General features: G+C 55.0%; 1 protein-coding gene across 4 annotated transcripts; it reads right to left on the minus strand.

The window, feature by feature from the left end:
• Nucleotides 1-3,886: 3,886 nt before the first annotated feature.
• CNDP2 (carnosine dipeptidase 2) lies at nucleotides 3,887-18,509 on the minus strand. 4 transcript variants are annotated; one of them, XM_065890459.1, is made up of 11 exons: nucleotides 18,221-18,509; nucleotides 16,980-17,123; nucleotides 13,432-13,594; nucleotides 11,238-11,326; nucleotides 9,552-9,752; nucleotides 9,236-9,320; nucleotides 8,320-8,480; nucleotides 6,368-6,532; nucleotides 5,251-5,392; nucleotides 4,893-5,040; nucleotides 3,887-4,500 (listed from the first exon to the last, which is right to left on the minus strand). In XM_065890459.1, exons 1-11 carry the CDS (start codon nucleotides 18,278-18,280, stop codon nucleotides 4,431-4,433), a joined length of 1,428 nt encoding a protein of 475 aa, XP_065746531.1. In that variant the 5' UTR covers nucleotides 18,281-18,509; the 3' UTR covers nucleotides 3,887-4,430. The 4 variants fall into 4 exon arrangements, with proteins under 4 accessions (XP_065746531.1, XP_065746532.1, XP_065746535.1 ...); XM_065890460.1 differs by having other exon boundaries at nucleotides 4,431-4,500; nucleotides 13,471-13,594; nucleotides 18,221-18,280; XM_065890463.1 differs by lacking the exon at nucleotides 18,221-18,509 and having other exon boundaries at nucleotides 4,431-4,500; nucleotides 13,432-13,489; nucleotides 17,086-17,112.
• Between the last annotated feature and the right edge of the window lie 194 nt (nucleotides 18,510-18,703).

Here is an 18,703-nt window from a genome sequence, read left to right on the forward strand (position 1 = left end):
GAAGCTTTTACAAGTCTAATCTGAGATTCCCTTGGAAAGTTCCAGTAAAGCGGACTTTAGAGCTGATATGATCAAACACTACTCTTGCAGCACTTCTGCAAATAATCAGGCCAAGTGTAATGAGATGAGACTCTTTACCAATTAGTCTTGCTGTGATTATATTTGATAGGAATGGAGGTGACTGTTGAGAGAACATTATGTTACAATAAAAAAAACTACAGTACATCCATTATCAGATCTAAGCCCTATTCGCTCTTTGAGGTTTTGTTATCTACTCGTAAACTGGACCCTGAACTCTGCTAGTTTCCTCCAATATCTGGCTACAACTCTTTAAACTAACGTTTCCAATTTTCTCCTACCCTGCTAACTTGGAGTCATTAAGAACTAAAGCTGCCCTTTTCCTGAAGCCCTACAAACTGGAGCTGATACAAACTACAGAGAAATCACCACGATGAGTCACGTATGGACAACCTGCTTGACTGCTGCTGGGTGGGCCACTCGGAAAGCTCACCAGAACGCCCAACACCATCCCAGAGTCATTCAAACTACAAACAAGGACATTTGTCAGAACTGCCCTCACTCCACCATCTAAAGATGCTTTGAGCCCAACAGCCAGAGCTTTTCTTGACTGACTGCCCTCTGGACTCAAAAACAGAATTTGTAGTTTGTTTTAATCATTAACCTTTATTTTTGTTTCCTTAGAAATGCTTCGTATTAAATAGCTCATTGCTTGCACCATAAAGAGCCCGAAATGAGATACAAGTAGATCACTGGTTGCTTAGGGATGGGGCAGGAATAGGAGAACAGGAAAGTAATTGCTAAGGAGTATTGGACTTCTTTTTGAGGTGATGAAAACATCCTAAAATAAACTGTGGTGATGGTCACATATATCTGTGAATATACTAAAAATTATTGAATTACATGCTTTAAAAATGCAGATTCCTAGACCTCCACCTCAAAACTATTCACACTAATGTTTGGGGGGGGCAGCAGGAGGCAGAGCAGAGTTCAGAGTTCAGTGAGGAAGGGCAGCGAACTGTATCTGGGTGTGTAGTTCTCCACATCACCCTCTAAGCGGTACTTGGACTTTTGCATTCAGCAGCTGGAAGTTGTGCTCTGTGGTTTTGATAAGAATATTGCTTTTCGTGGGAAGAAAAGATGAGTATGGAGAAGTGTGCTGTTGAACGTCTAGGTCACCCCACCTGCCTGGGCCTTGTGTCAGCACCCTGGACCCCGGCATTCACTGAGGGGAACTGGCTTCCGGGTACTGTGTAAGATGCTTGAAAATAATGCCATTTAATTATTTGTTGGAACATACAGCCACCCAAAGCGTGCCGATAAACTACTCCCAAATGCCGCGTCGCTCAGGCTGAGACAGGCAGCACCCGAGAACACGTCTAAGTGCAGGTGGGGATCCGCTCCGCAACCTGCCTCACAGGCATGGCACACGCACCGTTAGGCAAGCGCGAGGCTAGCACACTGCTCCCCTGGACCCTGAGCGGTGGAGGGTCTACTCACCATCCTTCCTACTATGGGATCCACTGGGCGGCAGTTCTGTGGTCTCAGCAATTCCCCGGGACCTCGAAGGAAAGTGGAAGAGGAGGTCTCACCAAGGCCCTCAGCTGGTCACATTAAACATCCCCCCACGAGGTGCCTGTCTGCGTCCTCCCCGTTCCCCCAGACGGAAGACAAGGCTGGAATAGTGGACCTATTCACATTCGGAAAACAAAGCTGCTTCAGAGACATGTGTTCAACTCGCCAGCAGAGGGAGAGACAATGCGTATCGCATGCACAGACACGGGATGAGGCAGTGGCCCGGAAGTCATCTGATGTTACTGAAGGCCAGCGAGGCCAGCCCAGGCCGTGCGTGACAACCCAGGGGCTTTGCCTGGCATGTGTGGAGGGTGTCACCTTTGGCAGGGGGCAGGTGCACGTGCCCAAGGCTGGCAAACCTAAGGGAGGCCACGTGAACACACACTGTTACCTTTGGCAGGTGACACCTCGGCCCTGCGCTGGCACTGTGACCCTAGAACGCGTCAGCGTGACAGGCTGTGTGTCAGTCTGCTCCGGCTGCCATAGTGAAGGGTGGCAGAACGGGCGGCTTAAACAACAGAAATCTATTGTCCCCTAGCTCTGGGCCGGGACGTCCAAGATCAAGACGTTGGCAGGGTTGGTTCCTCCCTAAGGGCGGGGGAAGAATCTCTGCCTGGCCTCTCTCCAAGGGCTGCAGGTAATTGTCCACGTTCCCTGTCTTGCAAACACATGGCCCAGCCTCTGCCTTCGCCTTCACGTGGCCCTCTCCCTGGGTACATTCCTGTCCACACGTTCCCCCTTCATGAGGACACCAGTCATACTGGACTAGGGCTCACCCACATGACCTCTGCAAAGACCCCATCTCCAAATCCGGTCCCACTCTGAGGTACTGGGGGTTAGGATTTTAATACGGATTTTGAGGGGATGCAATTCAACCACTAACAGGCTGTGAGTCTCCAAAGCACTTAAGAGTGTGCTGGGGAGACCTTTCAAATCACCCCAGGCCTGGGAGTCAGAGTTACCCCTGTGTGGGGTTAGTCCCTGGTCTCTCCCACATGAACGGCTGGGGCCATGGGACCAAATCCATCCAACGTCTGGGTCCCCGTCCACACTGTTGGCTCCCCAGTATGTCTTTCCTCTCCTGCAGCAATAGAAACGTCATCCACACGTTTCCTGCCTCTTGTGCAGTTAGGAGTGGCTGTGTGGCTACCTGAGAAAGATGCGAACTCTGCATGTGCCCAGAAGCGAGGAAGCCTGTCTTCCCCCATCCCTCCTTCCTACAGGCTGGGGCTGCAGGCTGGAGCAGAGGCCACGACCTTGACGTTGAAGCCGGGGAGCCCCGCCTGCCCGAGAAAACTGTCATCACCTTGAAGACTGTGTCGTCGCGGTCACACGGCCTCACTAATACATGGGGTTTAAGGATCCTGACAGGTCTACCACCCTTTCCTGATGCCGTGGCCAAAAAGCAAGAGCAAAGGAACTACGTGGAGACGCTCAGCTTTCCTTCAGGTCAGGACTCCTCTCAGCTCCTTCTCTTCTGGGTCAAGAACGCAGCCCAGTAAGTTCTCTTTTTCTAAATAAGACCAGGCAGGGTATTCTTGTTAGCGGTCAGCTTCCTGCCGTGGAGTAACACCATTCAGGGTCACAGTTGGGGAACGCCTCTCCTCCCACAGAACAGTGGGATGAATGCATTTCACGAGCACCGAGTAAAGCTTCTGCCCCTAACTTGAAACTAAAGTGCACTGACCCTGAGCAGGTAGCTCCAAGGACTCGGTCCCTGGAGGGCACAGGGTGACTGGTAGTACCAGACTGTCTTCCTGGACAAGCCTCCCCGAGGCCTAGCAGCATGAGTGGTGAGGATGGAGATAAGGAGGCTGCAGCTCACAACACTGCTGAGGACACTGTGGAGGTGACTCCAGGGGTGAGGAGGACCCGGGCAGTGAAGGAGAGATCCAGGGGCTGAAAGCATGGCTTCCACTCCAACCCGTTAAGTGCCAGGTGTGACAGGGCCCAACAAACAGCACCCCCATCCCCCATGCCAGTCCCGGCCTATGAGTCAGGAGGGTCAGCAAAGTAGACAAAACACAGACTTCACGATAAACAAGGGCCCGGTTCCTTCGGGGGAGTTTAGTGTGGCCTCCTCCATCAGCTGGGCCGGGGGACTCTGCTGTTTAAACCAGTCTGATAGGCTCTTCTGCGGCTCGGCAGCACCAGGAGTGGGGACAGGAGAGGACGAGCGAGACGGGCACCGGCGTTCTGAGCCCGGCCCTCAACCCCGCCAGCCCGCACCGCATACCTCACCGCGCACAGGCACGGGGCTGCGCAGAGAAAGGCGCACCAGAGGCTCAGTTTTTATTTTTTATTTAGCAACTCAGATTGAGATCAGACAACCCTCCCAGTAGGTTTAGGTTTTGAGGGATCGTAGTAAAGAGAAGATGTGGAACACCAGTAACAGTTAAGGTCTTGAGAAAAGGACAGAATGTGCCCAAGACAGCAGCGGACAGAAAGGATGGCCCTCGAGGCACAAGGTGCCCGCGACTCAATGCTCCAGGTGTGTGCGACCCTGGCTCCGGGGGCAGAGGTGGGACCAGGAAGCACCAAGGCCTCTCTTCAGCCCAGTAGACATCGACCAGAACTTTCTACAGAAGAACCTGTGCTTTTAGGCCTCGGCTATTTTCTGGAGACACCACTGAGAATTCAGCTGTCACCCAGGGTCGTTTACAAGCCCCCAAGACTGAACATTGATTGCTGCCGGGATAGGTTAACTCCATCCTGAGATGTGGTCTCGTGTCCACTGCCGGATGCCTGGAGAATCTGACGAGAGGGAAAGGAGAGAGACGGGCTTCCGCGTTCCTGAGCGACGGGAAGAGCGCAAGGTGATGGGAGGAGGGCGGTGCTCAGTTCTTCAGCTGGGACACTTCGTACAGGTACGCAGCCAGCATCTTGGTGCCTTCAATGTAGTTGTGCCTGACAGGGAGGAACAGTCACCACGCTGGCTGCTGTCCCGAGGGCCAGGCACACATGCTGCATTCCTCCCGGAAGCGGACGTCCCACCGTCCCGGCGTGCTGGCCCTGAGTGCTGCTTGCCTTGGTTCTCAAGCCCAGTCCGACTGCCCCACCAGGGACCATCCCTGGTCCTGGTCTAACGGAACGCACGGCTCTCACCTGGTACTTAGTGTGAAGGGCCTTACTGGACCACAGCTGCTCCCTGTCTGTCTGGATGCAAAGTCTCCACCTTGTGTCCTAACACCCAGGGCTCCGTGCTCTCCCCCTGCCCTCCAAGCAGGGCCTTTCTTTGCCTCAGTCCCTGACTGGCCCACCCCAGTCACCCCAAGACGGCCCCTCTTTTCTGCCCTCACCTGTTGAGCTTCTCATTCTGGGAGTGGGCTCCGTCATCTGCTGACCCCACGGGCAACAGCATGACATTCTTCCCCGTGGCCTCCTGAAATGTCAAAGTCACAGGGATACTGCCGCCTTCCCTGGTCAAGTCCGGCTCAACACCAAAAACTGAGGGAGAATGGAATAAAAGACACCAAGCTTTAGGGCTGCGAGGCCAGGGATCCGCCACAGATCTACTGGCCCGCAACCCCAAGTCCAGATCAGCAGCCCCGCTCTCAAGGGTGGAGATGACACGGCCCAGCCCGCACAGAGACGGAGCCAACACAGCCGCACGCCCACGATCCACCAGCGCCCATCAGCCCCCAGAGGACGTCTGACCTGTCTTCAGGGCTCTTCTCCCAGCCAAGTAATGAGGGTGGTTGAAGTCGGATACCCAGGGCTTCCCACCGTGGCCCAGGCACACCTTGAACTTGTTGGGGCTGTGTAGTTCAGCAAACTTCTTGGTCAAGTAGCTCGTAACCTGAAGCACAGGCAGGAGAGGCGGTGTCTCACGAGCCTGGCCTCTGACCTAGTGCTGGGGACCTACTCCGCAGCAGTCTCTGGGGGTGAGTCCACAGTCATCTACAACGGGTCTATAAGGGGTCTACAGTGAGTCGCACTTGCTGCTGCTCAACACTGATCTGCATAACTGACGATAGCAGAAAAAGGGATTTTATCATGAAACAAACTTCAGTTATTTACGGTGAAAGGTAATGTGTTAATTTCAAGCAATTCACCCTTTACGTAGATACTCCCACATGATGTTAACATTTAAATCCCGTATGATGATAACACTTAAGTCAAGTTTAAAGAAAACGCCCCTCGACTTGCTTTACAAAAATGATTACGTCTAAAGCAAAAACAGAGCCAGGTGCTGACCCAGGGTCACCTCATGATGAGAAGATCTCAGTCCTAGGCTTGGAGAGTGGCCCTCAGTTTCCCCTCCCAACAGGGAAGGTCTTGACTCCGTCTCTCCATGAAACCTTCCCAGGTGAGGACGAGGGACTGCTCCCCCGCAAGCCTGGCTGACTTTCAGATACGAGACGCTGCCCCACTCTGGATTCTCCCCCTCCGGACTCTTCCCCCTCTGCCGCTCACCAGGGACCAAAGGCCCGTGGACTCCCACCAGAACACATGCAGCCCAAAGTCAGCAACTGCCTTGAGCCTCCGGCTGAGGTCAGAGGTGAGATTTTAGCACGCCTCAGCAGTGACAGAGGCCACTCGCCCAGGATGCCCTTTCATACAGCCTTTACCTCTGATTAGCTCTCGCCAGGATGCCCTTTCATACAGCCTTTACCTCTGATTAGCTCTGAACCGCTTACCCCAGCAGTCGCTGAGCTGGCGAGAGCCAAGGACAGGGCTGCGCGGGCGGAGGCGCGCTCTCCTGCTGCCCAGAGCCCCGGCGGCAGGCGCTGCACGCACGGCACGCCCTCCCCCGCCCCCGCGCCCCACGTGCCTGCTCGCTGACCACTTCAGGAGTCATGTCTGGCACGAGCCTGATGGAGAACTTGCCGACCACCTTGCGAGGAATCACGGTCTTGGCCCCCGACCCAGAGAAGGCACCTTCGATCCCGTGAAAGGAGAGGGACGGGTACCGCCATCTGTGCATCAGGACGTCTTTCTGCAGAAAAACGACAAAGTGGGTCGGAGACGGCACCGCCTGCTCATGGAGGAGCTCGGCCGGCCTGGGGTCCACACAGCGTCAGGAAGGCAAGAGCGACCCGGCAGCCGCTACAACAGCCCCCCAAGTGGGGGCCCTGCGCGTCCAGGATGGCTGCAAGCGTGTCCTCTCCGCGCCTCCCAGGGAGTCCGCACCACCCGGGTCAACGGAACTGACCACACAGGAGCCACGGTGTTCTGGCCGGCCCCACGCATACGAGGGCTGTTGCAGAGCCAGGGGCACCAGGAGGGGGAGGGAGGCATGACCCCGGCCATCCTAGGTCCTGGGCTTACAGGACACTGAGGGTGGGGCGAGCTCCCCGAGGAGGGCAAGCCAGGCCGTGCACCACGTCCTAGGCCAGTGCCCACGGACAAGCCCAGCAGTTTCTGCTGCGGGGACTGGTACAAGGCAGCCCCCCGTCTCGCGAGCGTCTACTTGACACGGCCCCTCTCGTCCCAGCGGTGGCACGCGACGTATCAGGAGAGGACACGCCGCCGCCCGAGCCCCTGGGCTTCCTCGGCGACTCAGCATGTAACTCAGTAACTCAGAGCCCAGTGACAGCTGGAAGGAGCAGACACGGCCCTTAAGCAGGCACCTCACGCAAAGGCAGACGTTACCGGAAGGCAGCGGGGCAGGAGGAAATACAAATGTGTCCATAGCCTAACCTTCCCCAGACTCGTCCCTCCCCCAGGACTAGTCTCTCTTGGTCACGGCGTCAGGACCTAACCGACTACCGTCCGCGAGGGACCCGTCTCGGCTCTGCCTGTGAAATCCTTACTCCGCTCGGTCCTCTCCGATGTGTCCTGAGCCTGAGGGGTCCCAAGTCCTGCCTCCCCGTGCCCCCAGCGCCCCCTGCAGCCTCACGGCCCCGCAGCCCCAGCGCCTCAGCTCCTCCGCTGCCACACCCCCTGCCCACAGTCTGTCCCCAGCGAGGTCGCATCAGCGCGTCCCTCTACTCAACACCAGTCACACCGCCGTCTTCCAGGACAGCACATGAGCTCCTTGGCAGATCAGAGGCCTTTCCGTCAGGCATCTTCACTCCGAACCCCGGGCCTCACTGGCCGCCCACGAGCGGGACAGCTGAGCCCGCTCAGCCCCGCCTGTCTCCTGCAGGTCCCGTGGCACTCCTGTCTAAGGAGGCCTCCCCCCTGCCCCCAGGCGCCAGACCACCCCACCGTGGCTTCCGCACACCCCCTAAGCTTCTCTGCCCGTCTGTCACCTGGAGAGGTGACCCTCAAGGGCCAAGCCCGGTTGTGCCCCTCCTGCCTGCCCAGGGCCTGCCGCTGCGGCTCAATGAAAGCTTAGTTAACCACGCGAACCTCCGTTCACACCTTAGAAACCAGGAACTAAGCTAATTAAGAGAAAAGTCACGACATGATTTTCTCCTGACAGTTAAGTAAACGTTTTGTGCAAATGGTTTCCACCTCAGCACCCAGCTCCATCAGGAACAGCTTAAATCATCTCTGGGCCAGGTGGTAAAGCGACTCCCCGCGCGTGCCAATGAGGAAAAGCCCCCGCCTCTCTGCAGACGTGCCCCAGCTCCGAGCTCTCCCGTCGACATCTGACACGTTAAAGAGCTCCCAGCTCCCAGCCTGGCGCGTGGTGCCTTCCGGCACCTGCACCGTCCGGCTGCTCTCGTGCCCGGGGTGCGCCCGAGTCCGCCCAGCCCTCAGCCTCCTCCCCAGGGCCCCAGGACCGGGGACACTGCCAGCCCGGTGGGGGCAGGCCTCGCGGCGCCCGGGCAGCACCTTGCAGTCATGCAGCAGGGTCTCTGCCCCCACGTCCTGGGCGTACTCCTCCAGGTCGAAGTCGATCTTGTCGTAGAGCTCCAGCTCCTCGTCCGTCACGGAGGCCACCGCCTCACTGATGCCGGGGACGAGGATCCTCCCCTTCTGGTCCATCAAGGAGCCTGGAGGAGCGGAGAGGATGGGCACTCGGCGTGCACGCACTTCTTAAGCCGTTTTGTTACCGTAACAACCCAGGGGGGAGAGCGGGGTCACCTTCCGTGTAAGATAAAGGGATGGAGACACGGAAGGTAGGTGAGCCGTCCACGGTCGCGGAGCAGGATACACACGGAGCAAACGGGCTCCCGCAGGCCCGCCCTGAAAACCACTCCTCTGTCCATCATGTCCTGTTTAAGGCACGTCCCACGAGAAACTACCTGCTCCCACGCTGAGGACGGAAAACCGAGTAGGGCAGGGTAGACTCCAGTCCCAGAAAAGTCGACTCCATGCAGGGCAGCTGCCGCCCGCCAGGGAAGGAAACAGGACTGAGCACACAGCGGGCCGAGGCCGTGCGCCGGGGGGACACCGGGCAAGGCAGCCGTGGCCTCGCTCTCAAAAGGGCTGAGTGCACAGGAGACCGCTGCGGCCAGTCACAGTGTCAACTAGACTGAGGCAGACGCCCTCCAGGGACGTAAGACACAACGGCGTCCAGAGGAAGGACGGCCGTGATGCCAGGTGACAGGGCAGGCGGGGTGCCCGAGTCGGGCCACGGAGACGACGTGGGGGAGAGGGGAGGCAGAAATGAAGCATGGGGGTCTTTTAAAGGGAACAGTCAGTCGGGGGCAGGGGAGGGAGGGACAGAAGGCATGAAGCAGCCTGGAAGCAGTGCCCGCACCAACCTCCTGCCCAACCGCCACGCAGTGACGGAGCCCACGCTCACCCATCAGCATGATGAGGTCGGTCATGGCCTCGTGCACCGAGCCGCCGTACACGCCGGAGTGCAGGTCCCTGTTGCTGCATTCCACCTGCGGACACACGGCCACCCTGCTTGGCTGCTCACGGGAGCCCGTTCTTACCACGCGACAGTAAAGTGAGCAAAGAACATTCACACGACCATTTTCGAAATCAAAATCTGCTCCCTCAACAAGCAAAGCAAGGTGCTTCCTAAATGCCAGAACTCTGGAAACGCCAACCACAGGATAAAGCGTGGGCACCCAGAGCCCTCCCAGCTGCTCCCTGCATGACTCGGCACAGACCTCGATGAAGAAGTAGCAGATGCCCCGGAGCCCGTAGGTGATGCAGGGCTTGTTCTTCCCCAGCCAGTAGTTGTCGGAGATGCAGACGTAGTCCACATCCTTAAAGAACGCGTCCTTCTGGGCAAAGATCAGCGCATCCAGGCCTTCGGAGCCAGACTCCTCCATGCCCTCCAGACAGAAGCGGACGTTGACGGGGACTTCCTGGGCAGGAGACCGGTGAAGGAAGGCACTCAGCACACACGGACTTAGAAGCAACAGCCAGGAAGCCACCCAATGTTGTGAAGTCACGAATTTCAAATAACCGACTTCCTCCAGACCCACCACTGCGCAGGCTGTGTGTGGCCCACACAGACCCTCAGTACCCAGGCACTGGGCCACCAGGGGACAAGCGTGGCTTCGGCCAGTCACCCTTAGAAGGACTCCTTCCAAAGAGCTCCCAGCCCGACCACATGTGCCACTCGTCGGGGTCTCTGCGCTCACCCAGCGCGAATCTGCGTCTCCAGCAAAGCTGAGCCGCTCCCTCTAAAACAAAGGCCGCGACACAGACAGCCAGAGCCTTCATCTGCGTGGCCACCAGCAGCGCACGCAAGAACGAGAGAGCGCTTCCCCCAGTTCAGAAGGCGCTCCACGCACTGCAGGCCCTTTTCCTCCAGAGCTGACAGTGACCCTAAGATGCCACCTGGCTCCTGCTCGGTGGCCTTCCAGGTCTCCCCAAGGCTGTGCTGTGAGGCACGTGGCCCTTCCACAGGAGAGAACGTGAAGCCACACCTGAGCGAGGCGATGCCAAAGGCCACGGAAGGCTGGGCCTGTACGGACTCACGTCTGCGGGGTCCTAGCTCAGAGCTGCCCCCAGACAGTGCTGCTCACCACACGCACCGCCCCCCGGCCACTCCAGTGGAACAGGGGTGAGGGGAGGTGCGCTGGGCAGCTGTGCCCCGCACACGGCCACCCCTCTGCTTGGCCACACGCTGATGCCAGGGGCCCTGGAGGAGAGGGGCCTTCCCAGCCCGAGCCCAGCTCCCTCGAACCCTTTTCAGATCCACCACCCCACGTCCCGACAAAAATGCTTGTCTCATCATTCTTATCGCAACACAAGATAAAAGCAAGATGCAGAAACTGCCTATACGTTATGATCACAATTAGGTTAAAAAGAATTCTTGAAGAGATTGGTCAGTAACAAAATATTAAGTCTCTGAGGCCTGGAGTCTAGGCACCTCTTTTTTCTCTCTACTTTTCTGTACTTTACAAACTTTCAACAAGGAGCAGATGTTTCACTTAAGGAAATATATTTTTAAAAATCAAATTTATTTTTAGGAGGATAAAAACCACACAGAGAAAGTAAGGGTTTGTCGGCTAGCACAGGGCCTGGGTCATGCCCTGGCAAGCACCCACTTCCCAGGCGCGGTCAGAGCCCAGAACTCTCACCTGCCTGGGTCCCTGCTGAGTCACCAACAGGGTGACCGTGGGACAACAGTAAAACCAATGCACCTTTAATGTTTCCTCAAACTGGAAAACAACCTATAAACTGGAAGATGACCCAGCTGTGCTGATACAGTTTGGCGGGGGAAGCCTGCTGTCTCCTGGCCCGTGCTCTTTGATCTTTACGGGCTGTTCTGGGAACAGAAAGTCCCACTCTGCACCCCCAGGTGGAGCAGGTGAATCGGGCACTAGATGTGGGCAGCGTACCTGACACGTTTTCTGGAAGGCTTCCAGGGCGTTCATCCAGCCGGCCACTGGCCCCTTATCATCGGTAGCTCCTCTCCCGTACAGTTTGCCTGGAACAGCAACCAGCAAGTTGATCAGGTGATGGTCGCAGCGCACAGAAAGGAGCACCTCTCAGTGAACATCTGACGACGTCCCAGCGCGACCCCACGCAGCCGTCCTAAGCCTCTTCCTCGTGTCAGAAGCCCCCTTCCATTCTATCAGAAGCCCCGAGTCCCCACCCAACACGATTGTTAGGATCTTCCAGAGAACTCGCCCAATCTAAGAGCAGCGCGGGAGCGCAGCCAAGGTCCCCGCCACCTCAGGGCACGGGCTGCAAACCCAGCTCTGCGGGACCACGGCCACTTGGCTAGTGTGCTAAAATCCAGCCCACAGCCAGCCGGCAGCAGCGGGTGAGGGAAACCTGGCTGGACGCAGGTGCACCGACCAAGGAGAACCACAGTCTCACCCACACCACAGCCCAGTTTGATGAAGAACAGAACTGACGTTCGTCACGTACCTCTCTAGGTTATCACTGAAGGACAGGATGTTGCCCCTCCCCAGTGTAACTAGTCACCTCCCTTCTGCACAGCCACCTCTGGGACCCCCGTACAAAGGCGGGTGTCTGGGCTAGGCGTCGGCCACCTTGAAGGACACGACGGAAACAAGCCCAGACCCCCTCCTGGACCGGACGCAGCGTAAGGCCCGAGGGAGGCCAGAACCCCGGGCGCCGCGTGCACAGGGGGCCCCTCCCGGCCTCAGTCTGTCCCGGTCGGTCGGTCCTCTGTTCTCCTCACCCTTAGCCTGTTTTCAACGTTCGGCAGGTCAACCTGACCCGCCCCAAAGCGGGCGTGTGGGGCTTAAAGCCATCACTGCCTTGGGGATTTCTTTTTTAAACTAAATCTGCTTTTCACAAAAGCTAAAGAGCTCTTCTAAGACGCATCCTCATCCCTGTGGCAAACACTGACCAAGCGACCCCAGGGAGCGGGGCTGTACGGGCCGAGGCGGACAGAGGCCGAGAGCGCCCACTCCCGGCCCGACACGCCAGCAGCCGTGTGGGGGCAGCTCCTCCGGGCTACGGGGCGCTCCAGGTTCTTCCATCCTGCGTGTCTGTGTGTCTGTCTGGGGGTGGGCTGTCAGGGAGGGGCTGAGCATTAGGAGACCAGGGCTGGCACAGGAGGAGGTACAATGAGGGGAGAGAAGATGGGGCCCACTGGGTCCCCCAAGAGGCACCAATGTGGGGCAGGGCGGGAGGTGGTGCAGGACCCGCCTCCACAGGCCAGGGGAGGGCCTTGCAAGGGGAAGAGAAGGGGCGGGACAAGGATGACCTCCGGGGGGTCCTGGTGCAGAGGGGAGGGGAGGAGGGCCGTCGCTGGGAGAGAGGACAGGGGACGAGAGGAAGGGCGGGGGCCCAGGCCCTGGACTGAGGACACGTTAGCAAGCGCACCCTGAGGACCGCTGTGCACAGCAATGACGTGACTGCCCCTGAGCTGGGGAAGCTCCAACAGAAACTCAGCGTGTCCCGCAAGAAAGGCTTTACTTAAAGACGGTCTGGACTCGGCCCAAGGGGACGAGGCACAAACGAAGGGGCTGCTCCATGTGGCGAAAGGCTGCATCCAGTGCGGAAACGTGAAGGTTCAGTGACGAAGGCAGGAGGAGCCTTTACCTGGGGCAGGTTGGGGGGCAGCAAGAAGAGGGGCCAGTGCGGGGGGCCGTGAAGAGGTGCACGAGGTGCCCACAGGGCCCAGCCCAGGAGCCCTCAATGGCTTTGCTGAGCCATCACTGCCGTCCTCACCAAGGCAGCAGGCACTGGGGAAAGGCCGATGCTTCCCTAAACCCTGATGGGAGCTGCTAAAATGTGCCACGGAAGCAGCTACGAATCGGATCAGATTTGGATCCCAGGTTTTGGGAGGCTGCACCACCTCAATTCAGATCGGGCTTCCTGGGAAAGTGTCAGCAGGAGAGGGAAGCCCAGCAGGCCCAAGGCTGCAGAGACCTGGTTCCACAAAGAAAGGAAGGCTTTTGGAGGTTTCAAGGATGGATGCACATGCACGAGGCTTCCAGAACCCAAGTTCTAGATCGTGTACAAACAGCCAGCTCTGGAAAGACAACCCAGAGGCCACGGGTGTACCTCCTAAGCAAATGCTACAAGTCCTCTTCCTCGGGGAAGCGTCCCTACCGTCTCGCTCCACCAAGGTGAAGGGCTCGCTGTCCCAGCCGTCCTCCAGGGCTGCCGGCTGCACGTCCAGATGTCCATAAATGCACACCGTTTTCTTCTGCGGGTCGGAACCCAGTGTGCCGAGTAAAATGGGCGGAAGTGGTATCTCCGAGCCATCAGGGAGCTGGGGGAGGAGAGGAGGCCGCGGAGGACAGGCTTTGTTTGAAGAGGGTGGTGTTGACAGCAGATGTTATCAACGTGCCCTGGACAATCTTATGTGTTCTCATCAACTACTTCTATTGCAGAGCTCAAGATCATACTGTTCAACCAAGTCATTAATTAACAAGAATACACTTTCCCACAATCCGGAGCACAGAGACTGGACTACGGCCATCTCATCAGAGCACAGACAGTGAATTACGTTTACCAACTGCAGGTGGCTTGGTCAACTTTTAAGGTTGATTTTCAAAAAAAACTTTTATGTAACAAAACATATTACAAAGGCTGAGTTTGGGATGCAGCTTAGTTCATTATTTTCTGAAATAATGTATAAAAACTACTGTAATCTTAAAGCAGAAGATACACTTTGAAGTTTTTTATGTAAATTACAATCATGCACAGAAAGGGCCGTAGACCAGGGTATGAGGAACTGCAATTTGCAGTAGGCCACACTGCATCAAGCCGCAGTAGCTGGGACTCCTTCTGAGCCTTCTCCCAAAGGCCCTAGCCTCCCAGTCCCCTAAGAACAGGGTACAGATATTAATCACAGGATTCCCTCCTCATCTAGGGGAGAAATGCAGGTGTACGAAGGCAAGTCAGTGCCAAGCCCCACATCAAACTCCGGTCCCTTCCAACACTCACATCAGCTGGGCGTCTGCACCTTTCATGGTAAACCACGGCCCACTAAAGGCCCTGCAAAATATCTGGCACCCCATCCTCCTCGCCCTTCCTGCAGTCCAAGAGGACAACCCGAGGTCCTTACAAAGTGCCACCAACGGCAGGGAGGGTGAAAGGAGCACGTCCTGAGTTTCAACTGCAAGAGCGAGGATGAGTCACAGAGGAGCCATCACACACCTGGGTGTCAGGCTAGTCATTAGAAAACGCTCTGAAAACGTATGTAACTAAACAGAACACACAAACCTAACTGGTAATGAAACTATGGTAACGACTTACAATTAAGAGGTAAAATCAGCAGCAGCTAAAACCGACAAGCAAATCAGTACAAAGCTGGTGATGGGCCGGTGTAAGTGTCCTTCTCCAAACTCCCAGGGGCACTAAGCACCTCTACGTGTCCGTGCACGCATCAGGGAACGTTCCAGGCCACCAAGTGCTCTCAGGATACAGGATCTGTCTTTCCAGTACACCCGACTCATAAATGCCAACTTAAGTAACTGCTGCTGACCCTGCAGCTGCCCATGCGCAATCCTGGACTCCACCTCGCCACACACGCCTGCGAGCTGCCCTGGGGCTGTGTCCTCGCGAGGACGGCCTGTAGCCACCAGGGCAAAGAACCGTGATCGAAACCAAATGCCCTGACCTGGTCACACAAGACACAGAGTGCTGCGGTCCCAGCTGGCCCTTAGCTCGCCTCATAGGAAAGTGATTTTTAAACAACAGACTTTCTCTAAATAAATCTCTGCTCCAGGCAGCTCCTCCGAAACACTTCAGCATTTTCTAAGAAGCCACCTGGGCCCATAGATGTTCATGCCGCAAATTGCAAATCTCTCTCTGGGCTTCCCCACTTACTCAGATGTCACAGGACAAGGCCTGGGCGAGGGACACAGTGATGTGTTTACAGGGAGAACGCGCTGTCCTCTCCCAGCACCTGTCTGGGCACAGGTCTGTGACACGGGGTCCTTGTGTCTCCCTCCTATCCACCCATTCTAACAGCCACCACACGAGTCCAGCTCCCAACCCCCGACCCACTGCACCGGCGCCGGGGGCTCTTCCGTCACTGCTCTGCTCACGAGCCACGACTGTCCCATTTGCTGAGCTCCTCTGTCTGGCGCTTGGGCCCTCAGGGACGGGGCCCGCCACCGCCCGGGGCAGCGCTGGGCTGCAGGCAGGCCGAACGTGACGGCTCCTGCACCGACCCTGGCAGGGAGGCCCCAAGAGCCCCAAATCAGCCCTCCCACCATCACACCGGCCCCTGAGCCTTGCCCAGCAGGGACCAGGCTCCCAACATCATCTCTCTTCCGTGAGCCTGAAGGTACCCCAGCTTCTGCGCGTACAAGTGCTGACAGCCACCCCACACCTGCCCCAAGTCACCACCACCTCCAGAAAAGGGCAACACCACTGCCAGGTGAACTGATGGGCAGAGGGAACCACACGCGCTATGGCTGCGCCCCACGAGGACCTCGGCAGAGCTTCTCTAACAATGATGAAAGCTGCCAACTCCTTCCCTGATAAAAGTAGGCATCATGGAACTCAAATAGTGTGGTAGTCATTTAGTCTTTCATGGAAGGTCCTTTCTGAAGAACCGCACTGTTACATCCGTGTTAAACAAAATAGATCCATATATTTTAACAAAAAACTCTTAAAAATTATTTGCCACCTAGATTTTTTTTAATGTATTAGGAATAAAGGAAGAGGAAGCAAGTCAAGTATGCTCCTAACAGAAACTAACTCAAAGAAACTTGGTTTAGCCTCTCATGAGTGGGCAAAGTGCCAGGAAGCTCTAATGTGTCTTAAGTAATCTTCAGTTAACTATTAAGTCTGCGGTCAGAAGAAATCTCACACAAACAACACTGGACTCGGAATCGGAAGGCCCAGCTGTTAACCTCCTTTGCCATGGGCCTTTTATTGGTTCCCAGGGAGACAGAGCCCACCTGGGCCTCTGGGTCCTTCCATTTATGAAAAGAGCTGAGTGTCCATATCTGAAATCCCAGGATATGGTTTCAACGGACACATAAATCATCAGGCAAGAGAACCAAGATAAACCAAACCCAGTTACCACTGCAACACAAAAGAGCGTTGCAAACTTTGAAAATGCATGCCATGAAACATGTAATTAACACGGGACTGAAATCATCTGAAAGGAAAATAGTGGAATAATGTACCATAAAGTGAGACTGTTCATTCAAGTTAGAATCTGTCAGAATCCTGCATTAAAATGCAACTGAGCCCCAAGTCCCACACATAAAGTAGCCCTTTTCCAGGAATCAAGTCATGAAAAGTGCTGTTTCTACCAACTGGGGACACAGTGGGTGTGAGTGGGAGTCTCCATTAGTTTTGCATCTGATTGGCAGAGAGCAACTTCCTGGTCTGAAGGCTGGCTGACTTCTGGGAAGGAATGTCAGTTCGCCTCAGAATGGCCATTATGTGAACTTCTGCTTAGATAACACTCAACAGTTCTCCTCCCTGGAGAACAGTGATGAGTATCACAAATCTCTCTCTAATCCAGCTCAAGAAATCACACAGTTTAGCATCCAAATCAGGCCTTCTTTGTTTGTTTGAAAGACCAGCAGGTTATCTGAAGCAAAGACGTGTAAGAACTAGCCTGGTCCTATCAACTCCTCAGTAAACCTGCTCGCCGTGTCTCTGCAGCGCGGAGAGTGCCGGCCGCCTACCTTCTGGCTCCCAATGTCCACCAGCTCCACGGAGCCCCCCAGCTGCTTGATGTCGGCAGCGGCGACCTCCATCATCCTCCTGATCTCACCTCTCTTCTCCGGCCACGCAGACACGCTCTGGATGGCTACCCATTCCGCAAGTTTCTGTTTGTGGATAATAAGCAGATGGGATTCTGAAAAGGTGCTCCTTGAGGAAGGAAAGTACTCACAAGTGTGCCACTGTCAGGCCCACAGAGGTCACTTGCTACCTGCGGCCACTCCATTTGGAACATGCTGCCCAGACACAGAGGAAGAGCTCCATGGCATCTGCTTTTTGCTTAAGATATAAAGGGACTGCCTGTACTGACACTACACCAAGAACTATACAGCATGACAGGAAAATCGTTAACCACTAAGCGTGACGTGAGTGTAACATGTACAAAGTTCCACAAACACGTTTATATCTGCATCTGACAAAATTACAACTGAAAGATACAGAAAATACCCAATATTTTCAGAGTCCAAGTTGGCTTATTTATCATCCTGACGATGGCCAAGTTCTCTAAAATATAAGTTTTGGAATGAGAACTCTAAAGATTTCACCTGAAATATGTCTACCAAGGGCGATTTTAACGTATGATTCTTTAAGTTAACATCAAGAAACAGATTAGTGCATAACATTACCAAATCATTTAAAACATGCTAAATGTAAAATAGTTCTTTATATCTATCACAAGAATAAACAAAAATCTTCAATTAGCTTTGCCATTTCTAGAAACATGTATTAAGAGTTTCTGTCAAAAGCCAACTTATATACTGTAATGAGAAAGCAGAGGAAAAGACCTCTAGACAATACACATTTTTCAGTTACTTTTTATTTTTTTTTTTAGTTACTTTTTTTTTGTGGTTAGAACACTTAAGATCTACTCAAGTACACGATACAGTATTGCTGACTATAATCACCATGCAGTACACTGGATCCCCGGAACTTACCCATCTTGTAACGGAGGTTTGTACCCTTTGGCCAACACCTCCCCAGTTCCCCACCCCCCGACAACCACCGTTCGACTCTCCACTTCCCTGAGCGCAACTTTTTCAGATTCCACATGTCAGATCACACTAGCGTTGGTCTTTCTCCATCTAGACAGTATTTTTAACACTTGATTAGAACAGCATAATTCATGTTAGCTTCTTGAAAGTTTCTCTGGGTGCCATGGAATTAAACTGAACTTGAACGCTCACTAGAATAAACATTCCCTTACCTTAACGTAGCGATCCTGATTCTCATCAACGTACTTAAACAGGGCAGTGAGGGCCGACATCTTTCAACCAGACCGCAGACCTTGGAGATTCTTGGAAGGAAGAAGAATCTGTCAGTGCTGCCTCGAGACAGGGTCCAACTGATCAACAGGCCTGGAGGCACTTGTGCAGGATCATAAACTGTACTCCACCCCCCGACCAGCACTGGATGCAGTCGTCACGAGGACTCCAGCAAGTGACCTCGGCAGATACAGTGGTTCTGGAAAGCAGTCAGAGGCTCAGGCTGATCTCCATTCTTTTTTCAGAAGGAAAAGGTACACAGAATTGTGTGTCCAAATGCAAGGTAATCAAAGGAAGGGCCTGAGTTGAAGACAATCTGATATAAATTAAAAGCAGGTACTCCCCAGGAGCACTGACATACCGGCATTTTAAAACGTCCCTTAAAATTTAATTTTACTCTCTTAAAGCCCACAACTTCCCCTTAC

Source organism: Phocoena phocoena, chromosome 13, assembly GCF_963924675.1.
Source record: "Phocoena phocoena chromosome 13, mPhoPho1.1, whole genome shotgun sequence".
Taxonomy (NCBI): Eukaryota; Metazoa; Chordata; class Mammalia; order Artiodactyla; family Phocoenidae; genus Phocoena; species Phocoena phocoena.

What these genes read in the sequence shown, in the direction of transcription:
- CNDP2 (XM_065890459.1), bottom strand. Translation starts at nt 18,280, where the DNA reads ATGTCGGCCCTCACTGCCCTGTTTAAGTACGTTGATGAGAATCAGGAT. An exon ending in CCTTCCAGAAAACGTGTCAG is followed by an intron (nt 9,753 to 11,237) that starts GTACGCTGCCCA and finishes TCTCCTGCCCAG; the next exon opens with GAAGTCCCCGTCAACGTCCG. An exon ending in CCCTGCTGCATGACTGCAAG is followed by an intron (nt 6,533 to 8,319) that starts GTGCTGCCCGGG and finishes GTTTTTCTGCAG; the next exon opens with AAAGACGTCCTGATGCACAG.